The sequence below is a fragment of the Gavialis gangeticus genome, unplaced genomic scaffold (assembly GCF_001723915.1).
Source record: "Gavialis gangeticus isolate Ggan-Ray unplaced genomic scaffold, GavGan_comp1, whole genome shotgun sequence".
NCBI classification, from domain to species: Eukaryota; Metazoa; Chordata; order Crocodylia; family Gavialidae; genus Gavialis; species Gavialis gangeticus.
In genome coordinates, this window is record NW_017728994.1 from 15,659,467 (window position 1) to 15,672,316 (window position 12,850).

General features: G+C 40.5%; 1 protein-coding gene across 2 annotated transcripts in view; it reads right to left on the reverse strand.

Moving 5' to 3' along the window:
• Positions 1-11,953, reverse strand: part of LOC109287348 (L-threonine ammonia-lyase-like) — a 74,065-nt gene extending 62,112 nt beyond the window's left edge. Inside the window, exons 1-3 of one of the 2 annotated variants that reach the window (XM_019502334.1) lie at positions 11,511-11,696; positions 5,524-5,550; positions 1,727-2,057 (exon numbers count right to left, since the gene is read on the reverse strand). In XM_019502334.1, the coding sequence (XP_019357879.1) occupies positions 1,727-2,057; positions 5,524-5,550; positions 11,511-11,644 (492 nt within the window). In that variant the 5' untranslated portion in view covers positions 11,645-11,696. The other variant, XM_019502333.1, reaches the window with a different exon arrangement.
• Positions 11,954-12,850: the final 897 nt, after the last annotated feature.

Sequence of the window (12,850 nt, forward strand, 5' to 3'; positions counted from 1 at the left end):
ACAACAGGGTAAGACGATGGCATGTTATAAGAGTTATGGATTTTCAGGACTTGAACAGAGTGGAATATAATCATTCTTAGGCACTTAAGAGGTGGAACAGAATCTGGCCCTTTGTTCCTTTCTCGCCCTTCCTCATATTCCACTTGTTTGTTTCATTAGTCTGGGCATTAACCTAAACTGGAAACTCTTTACAGAAGGGACTGTCTAATATGGGTCTGCTATACTGCACTTTGTGCAACAGGAAACCAGTCTCAAATTGGTGAAGTACTATCATAGAACCAATCAATACCCAGTAAAGTTAGGAAACCTTAACTATGGGCATTACAATACTGCTCCGCCTCTGCCTCTTATAATGGCTTGACAAAACAGGCCATTATAAGAGACTGAAGGAAATTGGTCGCATAAAACATTTTTTCTTCTTCATTTCATAAATCTGCTTTACTGTTGGTTTTTTTTGTTTGTTTTTGTTTTTCTAACCTATAAGCAGGGCAACAGGATACAGGTGAAAAGAAACAAGGTGAATATTGCATTTCTTCATGTTGTTTCCACTGCCTGGGGACTGACTTAACAGGGCAGTGGGGAGAAGGTAAATCAAAATTACAGTTTTTTGCTCCCTAAATAAGAAGATTCTGGTGACAAAAGTTTTACCCAAATGCATAATGCAATTGTGCATTTAGGCTAGAGACAGAAGTTACATATACGCTGGTTTAAATGATCAGAAACTGCTTTAAACCAGTAACAGAACAGAAGCTCAGTGCACATAAACCAGTTTCAAAATGGCTGAAACTGGTTTAAGATAAACCTGGTTGAATATAGTATCACACTTAACTGATTTGTGTCAAACAGGTTTATGAAACTTCTACCCCAGACCCCTTCCTGGGTCAAGTTAAATCACAGTCCCCCAGTATCCCAGCATGCTTTCCTGCCCTGGGTTGTGTTGGGCTGCCTACTCCAGAGAGCAGGGTTGGCCCCACCCCTCTGCTCCGTACCTAGAGCAGTGAGGGTTGGCTGATGGTAGGGGGCAAGTTAGGTTGGGGATGCAATCCAATCTGGGGGTGGGGGAAAGGCTGCTCCCCCAGGCAAACCCCAGCTGGGGTTTGGGGCCAGGGGGGGTTAAACACCCTTTCCCTTGCTCAAACTTACTGCTGGCTATGACTCTGGACTACAAATCCCAGAGGCATCTGGAAACAGGAGGAGGAAGTGATGAGCAACCCTGCAGAGTCCTGCTGCTGTGATTTTGGGCTGCAAAACTCAGAGACCTCAGGGGCAGCAGGAAGAGGAAGTGAATACACAGCCCATGCTGGTTATTTGCCAGAGAGTCATGTTCTAGTGGTCCCCGGCTTTTGGCCTGAGCCACTGCAGGCATGTGGCTGTATTTTCTGAATTAAAGGTAAAGGTCTGTTCACTTCTGTTTCAATTAATCTCTGTATTTTAGACTAATCTGCAAAGACTGAATCAATTCAGCCCCGGTCTTTTTGACTGTCTGTACCTAGCCTAACTGAGTGCTTGATGCAATTGTATTCTTCATTTACCAGTGCTGCAACAATCTGTGGGTCTTTGGTGAAAACAAAGAAGAAAAAATTAGGCAGGTGATAATGACAGCTACTATGGAAGGATGATCATTATATACAGATACATCTTCTGGCTAATGCAGATATCTAGGTCAGTTCTCACTCATATAAGACAAGAAAGAATCAAAGAATGTAAAGCACTGTAAATTCCATACCATGCAGGGGGTTTTCTGAACACCACATTGGATTTTGAAAGCCGCTGCACTTATATCTTCAAATCGAATTAGCTTATTATAGGTCCTGCTCTTTGAGTGAGAAACTGGGTCAAGGGCATCTCCAAGTAATTCCTCACTCCGGCTCACAATCTTCATTTCCCAAGTCTTCACATCCCCATTCAAGTAGTCCTCTTCCCCAAAATCTTTCAGTCTCTCAGGGTTAATGGACAATGGTCGCTGCCCGATGTTGCCATTTCTAATAGGCTTGTCCTTACAATGCTGAATGTCATGAGGGGTTGGGATATCTTGTTTCTTCACTTTACTGTCATCACTAAGAAAGAATGAAATAATCTTGTTAGAGAAGGCTGGGTTATCAAAAGCTTGACATCTGCTTAGGAAGGACATGCAACTAAGCCGTTCTTTTGCTCGCATGCCTCAAACATATGTTAATTGTTAATGAACTACTATGTTTTATGTGGACGGAAAGCTACTTGCAGTTGGTCAGCTGGCACAGTGAGAGCAAAAATGTGGGCACTGGAGGAAGCAAAGACATCATCTAATTAGGAGAATATATTTATGCATTTTAAGCAGCTAGATATTAAAAACATGCTTACAACCAGCAGTTTTCATTATTCTCAATGGAAGTATGCAGCTTTTGTGAAAACTTTGCCCTATTTTTGATGTGCGTGATTCTATAATTTGTGAAAAAGACACATGACCTTATCATAGCGTTCCTAAAAGCTAATAATAGCAGTAATATATCTGATTATGTTGTATATTGCAGACAGCTGCTTCAGATACTTGCAAATCATGGCCGTCATCAGTTAGCATGCGACAGGGATAGACTGACTGTAGTAAGGACAAACCTTTAAATTTTAACATGAAGCAAAAGGACTAAAGCCCCTGTGCCTGACTAAAGTATCTATTTGAAGATTTTTTTAAAAAAGAGAGAGAGGTAAGGAACATTAACCTTTTTGAGTCAGCTGTTAAACCCCCATCCCTCCCCCCAAAAAACACAAAGCAAAATCATTAACATCTTACAAAATCGCAAGTTATGGCCATTGATCTACAATCTCTTATTTTTTCAACTGAGAAATGCACTTAATCACTATGTAGCTACAGGAATGCATCCCTTCCTAGGATTTTAAAAGCACTAATTACCACATCAGCAAATCAACCTGACAGTCAGTTAACCAGTCCCATAAACAATCCATGCCAGCGTGGAAAGCCACATTCCACATTCATTTCCTCCATTAAAAATTCCTACTGACATAGAAAGTCAGATTTTTCTTATGAAGCCCAAGTATCCAGGAAAGGAACTGACCTTATTCCTAAAGCTATCATAAAGCTTTCACTTAAAGCTCAAAGGAAAAGGGAGATTATAAAAGTTAGAAAAGGTGTCGTCTACTGGATAGGGTAATAAACTAGGAACCAAGAAACATGGCTTCTGTTCCTGGCTCTGCTGCTGTGTGAATTTGAATGCATCTCATCACCTTGGTTTATCTTTTCCTTTCCCATTCTTTATTGGTCTAGTCTATTTGAACCACAAATTAACTGGCTATGCACTTTCCTATTGGGAGTTTGTCCAATGCCTAATATCATGGGGCCCCTTTCTCACTGGCACCTCTCAACGCTACTGTAATATGAGTAATTCATAAACATATGATGAATCTGAGGAGAATATGGGTACAACTAAATAATCATATTAAAGGTAAGTTAACAGGTGAGCAGGAAATAAACATGGAACAGCTGTCACATGGTAACTGTCTGCAATTACCCCACAGTAAATGGAAACTGAACTACAATAACTCACTTTTGTTTCATTATGTGGTTAGCTGCCCTGTTTTAACTTTCATTTATCACAGGTAAATTGTATGCACAATGAACAGATACTGCAAAGCAGCTGGCTGACAACAAGCAAACTCTGCTAGCTCACTAATTTGATAGATTGTCCACACTCTGCAGTCCTTTGCATGAACATGCTCTAAAGTTAGGAGAATCCTAATTTCACTGGAGAAACTTTCATGTAACTGTTATGTATTAGCAAGGGTACATTCATCCCCTCTCACAGTTAAATGTTTATTAAAAAAAAAAGTTAGAATTCCAAAATGCTATTTTTATATGTTACTCTGTATACTACAGTATGTAATCCTGAAAATAAATTCTCATGTTCTCCAACCTGTCTAAGAACAAATTAAAAAAAAAGCTTCCAGTAACTCTTGGAATTGAAAGAGTGACTTATAGAGTAAAAGAGATACTAAGCAGAACAACAGCAGTTAGCAAGTGAGCAAAGGAGCTATCAACTGAAGGTAAGATCTTGTAAAAGTCCAATACTATACTGTCCCAGATCCAGCGCACACAGCATTCACTCCAGCAGGTTTGAGACTGCACTGCCCTTGACACCCACTCTAGCCAGTCTATTTAACAGTTTTCTATGGCAAAAAACCAAATAAACCTTTCTTGTCTTCCAGAAGACTAGAACTACTTGGAAAGCATGAGAATTCATATGCTTATACCTCTAAATACTAGCACATATTTGCCACTTTTTAAAAAGTAATTATTGACATTGTCTGTAGTTTTTTTATGTGGGTGATGGATGGAAAGGGTATATTATTAGGTAGACAAGAACTAGGTATTTATTACATTTGTTATGTTGTTAGAAAGAGAAATGCAAGATATGAAGAATCCACCCATTTTTTACTATGGCGATTACAAATTTTAAAATCTATGTATATTAAAATTTCCATTAATGAACAAAGACTGAAAGCTGAGGCTGTGAAATTTGACTCCTTCCATGCAGACAATATATACATATATTGGAAGACAGTAAATGCCAAAGAAAGCAGATTAAGGTTGGGGGCCATAATCCTGTATTCCTTCTTGTGACTGGGACGGAGAGCTAAAGTGAGCAAATCAGTTTCTTAGGCTTTGTCTAGTCAAGGGTTTTGATGAATACAGGAACCTTGGATCAAATCTTCTATTAGCAAAAGTCTAGTAAAGAATCTGACTACTTATTCACTCTTGAACTTCCATTTTTACTACCACATTTTGGATTTTTTTTCCCTTAAAAACCTTAATGCAGGCAACACATTTATGCTCATTGAAAAGACGAATAAAACGCCAAACAGATGTCAAGTATTTATTATTCCTGGGTACATACATGAGGTTATGTAAATCTGAAACATTAACATCTCAGCATTTAGTATGGAAACTATGAACTTTCACATTTGAAAAGTCAGCAGCCTCATTGCCAAGAAAAGTTTTCCCTACAGAACCCATCTTAATGTGCCATATACCAACTGAGAGCTCAGTAACTTTCAGGGCAAATGTTGGATTTGAGTTGAGGAATCCATTGAGAGGTGACTAATAGTTGTGCCAGCTCACATGCATCTCTTCTTGAAAGCAGTCTGTATAACCCACTCAGCATGAGTTTCCTTAGCAGACACTTAGTTGCTTACAACTAAAGAATGTATAAAAACATGGAAACATTAACAGTTTGGTTAGTGAAAAATAAAAACATGATTTGCCATGCCAGTAACATTTTGTATGTGATTTAATAACCATATTCCATCTCATGTAAAAGAAACTCACACACTATAAAACATTACTGTTTTATTCCTTTATTTTCATGCAAATATTCAGCCAGCCTCCACATTAAGTAAATATCCAGCTGGTAAGTTGTATTATGTACCCACAGATCATGCCACTTCACCTTTGGTGAGATTAATAATAATAGGTGTGATTAATAATAATAGTAATAATAATAATAGTAATACAGGCATAGTTTATAAACCTACTTTTTTGAGAAGAGCTTCCCCACATAACTGGAAGAAAAGTAGAGAGAAGATCCATATGGGAAATTCCAGAGATAATTAAGAACTGGAGAAAAATTGTATTTACTTAAAGTCTTAATGCCACAAGATTAGCATTTTGAAATCTGGTAAAGAGCGACAACTTTGAATGAGATATTTTCTTTCTTTCTTTGTTTCCTCTGAAATATCCTCTTTTACAACAAGGCAAGTAACAATGAGCAAAATCAGTTATGTACATGTTTATTTAAACCAATTTAAATGTGTCCTTTTTTCCCCAAGGAGGATATAAGCACCCACTGTACTACTCAACTGAACTAGATGATATGTCCTGCTCAGATGCACCGCATAGGCAAAATTGCTCAATTAAACTTCCAGGATTTATATGCCGATTTTGGCCCACTTAATAGCCTTTTCACTTTCTGCAAAATGAGTCAAGCTATATTTCTAAGTAAAGATGACATGATTATGGACAGCCAAATGGGAGAGCACTCTGCTATCTGTATTAACCCTCAGAAACCCAGCAATGTGGACAGCTAAATCTTAAAGCACCAGACCCAAAAGTCTGAAAGAATTAAAGATGACAAATATTTACAAGATGACAACAATCATAGATAACTTAAATTTTCCTTCCTGTATCACTAATACTTTATACTGACCTTTAAATAGGTTGTGAAATAGGTTTGCCATAATAAGTACTCACCGATGCACTCATAGTTCTGAGTGAGGTGTTCAGATATTATGAACAGGAAAAGTAACGTGTTTTTTTTTCAGTGGCGCAAACTTAAACATAGTATGAATAGGTGAAACTCTGATAAGGTTAATAGAACTGCAGCTGCATGTCAGAGCCAAATTATACTCATTGGAAAAAGCCTTCCTATCTTAGAAAAGTCTTACTTCAGCTATATATTAAGTCCTCTGATGTCAATGAGAGCTGAAAGACTTTTAATTTCAGTACCCAATTTATTCATTATTAGTCCTAAACAGGCAATCTAATTTGGCCCCAAAAGAAGCAGTTGCAATTCTATGGAAAACAATTCTAGGATGCTAGACTACCAAAGGCATTTATTCCTCATAAAAGCAGTGACCACCGGATCAATGTCTTTGTGGGGTTAAAGATGATGATGTACAAATATTATCTATGACCTACAAGAGGTTTTTGAAGAGTACTTGCTTTACTGACTACAACTGAGGCACAGAGAGAACAAAGATACTTCAGCCTGCCTTATTTTTGCCAGTTCTTGTTTTGCAATGTAACATAAAACACTTAATAGGACAATTCATCTGTTCTTAAGCACCATGTATGTGATTTCCTTCTCTCTTCCAGGGAAGATTTTCCTTTAAGAAGCAGACTTACTGGTGTTTGCTTGTGTGGGGCTGCAAGAATTTATGAAAGGATCATGTAGCTAGGGCTTCAAGCACATGCCACATTTATTCTGGGGGGAAAATTATCCCAGGACAAAGTGCGGTTATTCGGATGTCCATGTCTTTTGTCCTGGGACAAACCCATAAAATGTTCACAGGAGAAGAAGTGCTAACAGTGTGTCCCAGGACATCACAAAGTGCATCTGAACAGTTGTTCTGGGATTGCATCATTGCATCAATGGCAGAAAAGCAGCAGGACATTCCGCCATTCATTAAACCCTGATTAGAAGGCCTTTGTGTATACATACCAATCACAGGGCATTTCTGTTTGAGGACAAACACTGGCACAACTTGTTCCAGGACAAATGCAGTCTGTTTCTACCCTAGGAGTCAGAATAATTTTTGAGTTTCTCAGACTGTACATCTTGATCCCAGTTATTCATCCAAGCAAATGGAATCTGAGTGCCTGGGAGAACTTCTCATATGCAGTTTAGTTACCAAAAATGCAATATCAGGGCAGGCAAAAACTGTTTGCAAGTTTGGGTCAAAACAGTTCCCTCTGGTATTTCTGAAGCAAAATGGTTTGACTTTTTAAGCCTAGAATTGTAAGGGGGCATTGGAGCTATTCACAGAGAGAAAACAGAGAAGCAGTAGGCTTTATAGCCCAGTGGTCAGGGTACTTGCTTGATGGTGAGACCCCAGTTTAAATCTCACTGCTCTGAAACAGAGAAGAGATGTTCCCACAACCCATGGAACAGCCTTAAGCACCAAGCTAGAAAATATTTTTGGTTTGGTTTCTCTCAGTCTCTCAGAAGCTGTTCTACTTTGCAAAATAGTGAAATATTTATGGGATCAGAAGAGGGGAAAAAAGACTCTATAGCTTGGTAGTTAGAGCAATGACTAGGAGGGGCAATATCTGCATTCCAGTTTAATTCACTGGAACAAGTACCTTGGCGTGCCACCGCATGGCTGAGGGTGCTAGCCAGCAGGCTATAGAATCAGTCTCATTCTCAATCTCTGGACCAAAGAGAACAGAAAGAACGCTAGAAAGCTCTCTAGCCTAGTAGTTAGGGCACTTTTCTGGAGGGTGGGGAAATCTGAATTGAAGTTCCTGCTCTAATTCAGGCAGAGAAGGAATTGAACCCCAGAACTGAACAGACCCCAGGACTATTCCATACAAGGGAGGGCACTCCAGCCTTTGTATGCATGACTTTTAAATACCCATGTAAATCTAGCTCTTTGCTTCCAAAGTTGGAGCTACTGGTTCAGTTTTAGCTCTTGAAGAGGCAGTGAGGAGACCATCCTGGGATTGTTCAGGGAGGATGGCAGGACAGCTCTCTCTTTTGTTTTCATTTCTTTAAGGACCCCACAAAAATGAAGGATCTCCAAATTCCTGTACATCAGTCTCAGTGAGCAGTAGTAGTATGGAAATGCGCTGGATATTATAAAACATTAATATAACTTTTAACAATCCCAATCTATTCTAAGGCTGTGAAGAGACACTGAATTTGTCCTGGGATAAAGCCTTTTGTTCAAGGATTGTATAGACATACACATTCACTCTGCCACTTCAAGTCCTTCTGAACTACGTTGGATAAAATGTACTAACTCTTTCCCTCACAATATCCTGCTGTATGTCAGTATAGTTACTGTGATTCATTCCAGGGACAAGCCTGTCAGGTTGTGCACTCTTGCTGGCCACCTACTGATGAAGCAGTTGCAATGTGGCCTGGAAGGGTGACATGGTTCAAGCCCCAGGACAATCAGTCCCAGATCAAATATTATAGCTGGATTTCTCTACAGTAAAGACAGATAATTCTGCATTCCTACACTGCCCTCATCCCCAAACTGTACAAGAACCTTTCAGCAATATGTTAACCAAGATGACTTATGTCAGTCACATGAGGTTTGTAGACCTTCTTGTAGTCTACATTCAAGGTAACTGGGCTTAGATTAAATTATTTACTACAGACAGTAAATTCCAACCCATGAAATACATTGCTGTACTAAGACCTGATCCTCAAAGGCTGAGCTTCCCCTCAAGAATGCTAAGCATCTTAGGCTTTTTCAGAAACCACTCAGCAGCAAAGAGGAACAAACCTTTCCTACACATACTATACATTTTCTTTTTTAACATTTTTCTAATTTATCAGGTGAGGTCCCTGCTGCAAAAAGGCTATGAAACTTGATGGGACAGTAGTCTGATTCATTAAGACAAATCCTGCAGACCAAATCCTCCAGTCAATGTTGATTTTGGACTGAGTGAGGATTGTGGGCTCATATATTTAAAGGCCAGAAATAATCACTATCATTGGCCAGTCTGAGCTCTGGCCCAGCACAGGCCATAGAGTTTTACCCTGCATTCCTGCATTGAGCTCTTAACTCAGGTTCAGGCTTTTGTTTTTTTAAGAGAATGAGAACAATGGAAAGTAAATCAAATGATGAGAAGGGTCACACAACCCTAGGGCATCACAAGACAACATTCAGTGTCATCTCTGACTACCCTATAAGAGTTGGACTAGAGGCAACATTGTTTCCCGTGTGTGTAAGGACAAAATACCCCAAGACAAGAATTAGTGTGGCAGATTAAAGAAGCATTTTACCAGTATTATTATTTCGTATTACAATAGCACCTAGAGGCCTCCAAATGAGACTGGGGCCTGACTTTGCAAATACTCAAGAAGATTTATCCCTGTCTCAATGAGTTTAGAATCTCAGAGTGGATTTTCCAAAAGCACCTTTGGGGTTTAGGCAGCCAACTCCCACTGAAGGTCACTGGGACTTGTGCTCCCGTATCTCTTGGGTACTAGGGAAAATTTTCCCCTAGGCAGACTACATAGACACAAGCTTGGATATTATCCCAGTTCTACAGATGGGGAACTAGGGCACAGACGGATTAACTGACTGATCTAGGTTCGTACAGGAAGTCTGCTCCTGAGCCTGTAACTGAACTCAGAGCTATCCCAAATCCTAATGCAACGCCTTACCCATACATAACCAGGTCTTACTACAAGCCTAGCTCCCCACAAACCAAATGCTAAGTAATGTGGCCAGGTAAGCTGGGCCTATACAGTTTATGTAAAAAGTTACTGGTTTGAACTGTAGTTTATTCAAAGTGAAAAAAACACCTCAGAGACTGCATATGCAGCAGGCACATTTGTTTCATTGTTCACCAGTGTAATACAACAATGCACAAGGTGGGGAGTGGGGAAGAAGCGGGGAAGTGGAGACCTGGTTTTGTCTACTTCCTACTAGTAAAGCTGTATTATTATTTTCTACATCTTACTATGTATAATGTATGCATTATCTTTAATACTTCTTCATTATAATGAGTGTTTTGCCGTACTCTTTACATGGCTTCAGCCTGACCAGTCGTCATGACCTCAATTCATAGCCTCCTCAAATACAGTTTACTAAAAATGCCAAATATTGCTTACTCCTGGCAGTATTTGGGAAATGTTAAAGGGATGCTAGGGGAATTAATAATCAGGAAGCAAGATAAATGGTCACACATTGTGTGTGTGCATGTGTAAAAGAGAGAGATTCAGTGTTATGATAATGCCATTATAATTTTAAAGAGTTCCTTAGACAGACAGATTCTTCTTTTACAATATTCACAGTTGTGAGATCAAATTTACTGCATGCACTTTAGCATAGCTGCCTTTGCAGTTATTAGGAAAATGAAGAATCAGACCCAAACATTTATATATATCTATATCTATATATTTATATTTATATATTTAAAATTAAATCTCAGTAGAGCTCTTATTTGGGAGTCTTCTCATATGGTAAACAATTTTCCATTAACTAACAGGTAAGAAGGGGGAAAAAATGAAACAGCTGTGAAAGAAAGACAGTCTTACAATTAAGGAACTGGCTGGGTATTCATGAGATCAAGGGTCAAATCCAGGCTCTGCTACAGCTGTCTTACATGACCTTCGGCAGCCACTTTCTCTTTCTGTGCCTCAGTTTCTTATTTGTACAACCCAGGTGAATAATCCTTCCTTTCTCCCATCTTTCTTCTCTTTCTATCCATCCTATAATTACAAGCTTAGGTTTGAGCACAAGGGCTGTCACTGACATCAATGGGATTGCATACATGGTCAGTGTTAAGCATGCATTTTGTGTTTCCCTGATCAGAGCCCTGGACTGCAAGCTCTTTGCAGAAGGATACACTCAGAGCTCTCAGTGCTAGGCACTGCATAATCGCTGCGAACAAGATCTCATTTGGGTTTTCAGACTTTGTTGTACCACAAAAATTGCAGGACAGTCATAATCACCAGTCCAAATACCTCTGTAGCACACCTGCAACCCTAGATTCTAGACACATGCATAATATAAACTGTCCTACAAAATGGTTTGTACCATTTTGTACCACCTCAAGCCCATCTTCATCAGGACACTTATGGAGACAAAAATTATTTGAATTCAAAAGGCTTAACAGAAAAATTGTTTCTTTGCCTGCAGCTCATTCCTAATATAGCTCAAGTGCTTCCAGTGGAGTAATCCCAGGGATAAATTTAGTCCACTAAGAACTTTGGAAAACACTGAATAATTGCAATCAATTTGTTTTTTATAAGGAACGAGAAAAAGGAAAAATAAAGCATTACCTATGAAGCACAGTGACAAAATAAACAAAGAGATGAAGCAAAACTCCAACTACAGCACCATAAGGAGGCAGAAGGGATCCAGGGGAAGTGATGCCAATTGCTCTGGCCCTGGGTGCAAACCCAGGACTGTCCATCACTCCTAGGGGAGAGAAAGGAGCACTCTAGTTCTAGGTCACACAGCAAGATTCTCCAACCTTTGCCAGAAAGGATCATAGTCTTCATCTTCTGAGGAGGATTCCCTGGGAGTTCTGTTCTTTAAAACCTTGGAGTAGAGAAATTGTGCTGCAAAATTCATAGCAATTCCTGTTGTTAAATAAGGCAGAGAGACCCCAGGCAATGGACACACTTGCCTCTGAAAAGTACCACCACTGTAATGCCCAGGGGGGGAAATACACTCACTAGGTGTCTTGCTGTAAGCTGCACTTCAACACAAACAAAAAAAAATGACTTTGAGGGTTGGCTGCTGCTATTTAAAGAGATTATTTCACAGGGCAACCTGTCCTTGTCAATTTGAGTCAGGGCCTGGATTATATGTAGGTGACGCTCCAGTAGCAGACCACTTACAGCTTTAGATACTTACTGCTTAGTACAGTGTCTGGTCTAGGTTTGCTGCAGCAGTCACAAAATTAGCAACACGGTCTCTTGGACTAGGGACAGAAATTACACATAAACTAGTATAAGTGATTGGAAACTGGTTTAAATTAGGGTTACCATATTTCCAGTACCAAAAAAGAGGACACTTGCCGGGGTAGGGGGAGGAGAGGAGGGAGAGCATATGATTGGGTGGGGGGGCAGTGATATGCTCATGCCCTGCCTCTGCCCTTCACTTCTAAGCCCCTGTCCCGACAGCCCTGCCAGGCCCTGCCTCACTCTTGACCCACAGCCTCCTGCCCCCCAGCCCTGCCAGTGCCCCTCACTCCTAATCTGCAGCCCGCTGCCCCACAACCGTGCTGGTGCCCCTCACTCCTGACCCACAGCCCCCTGCTGGTGCTCTGCACCCCCGACCCGCAGTATCCTGCCCCCCAGCCCTGCTGCCCAAGCAGATCGCATGCATGCACACATGCATGCTTGCACACATACGCATGCACAGAGTGTCTCTTTACCTGGCTGGGTCTGGGGCTGGGGCTGGGACTGGGGCTGGGGCCTCGAGCAAGGAGCACATGACCCCCAACAGCCAATCAACTTGCCTGCTGCTCCCAGCCCCAAGAAGCCAGCCTGGGAGAGCAGAGGAAGGGCCAAAACCCGACCATTAGCTCTAACTTAGAAAACCCACCCAGATACGAGGACAGGAGTCCAAAAAAGAGGACATGTCTGGGAAAACCCAGATGTATGGTAACCCT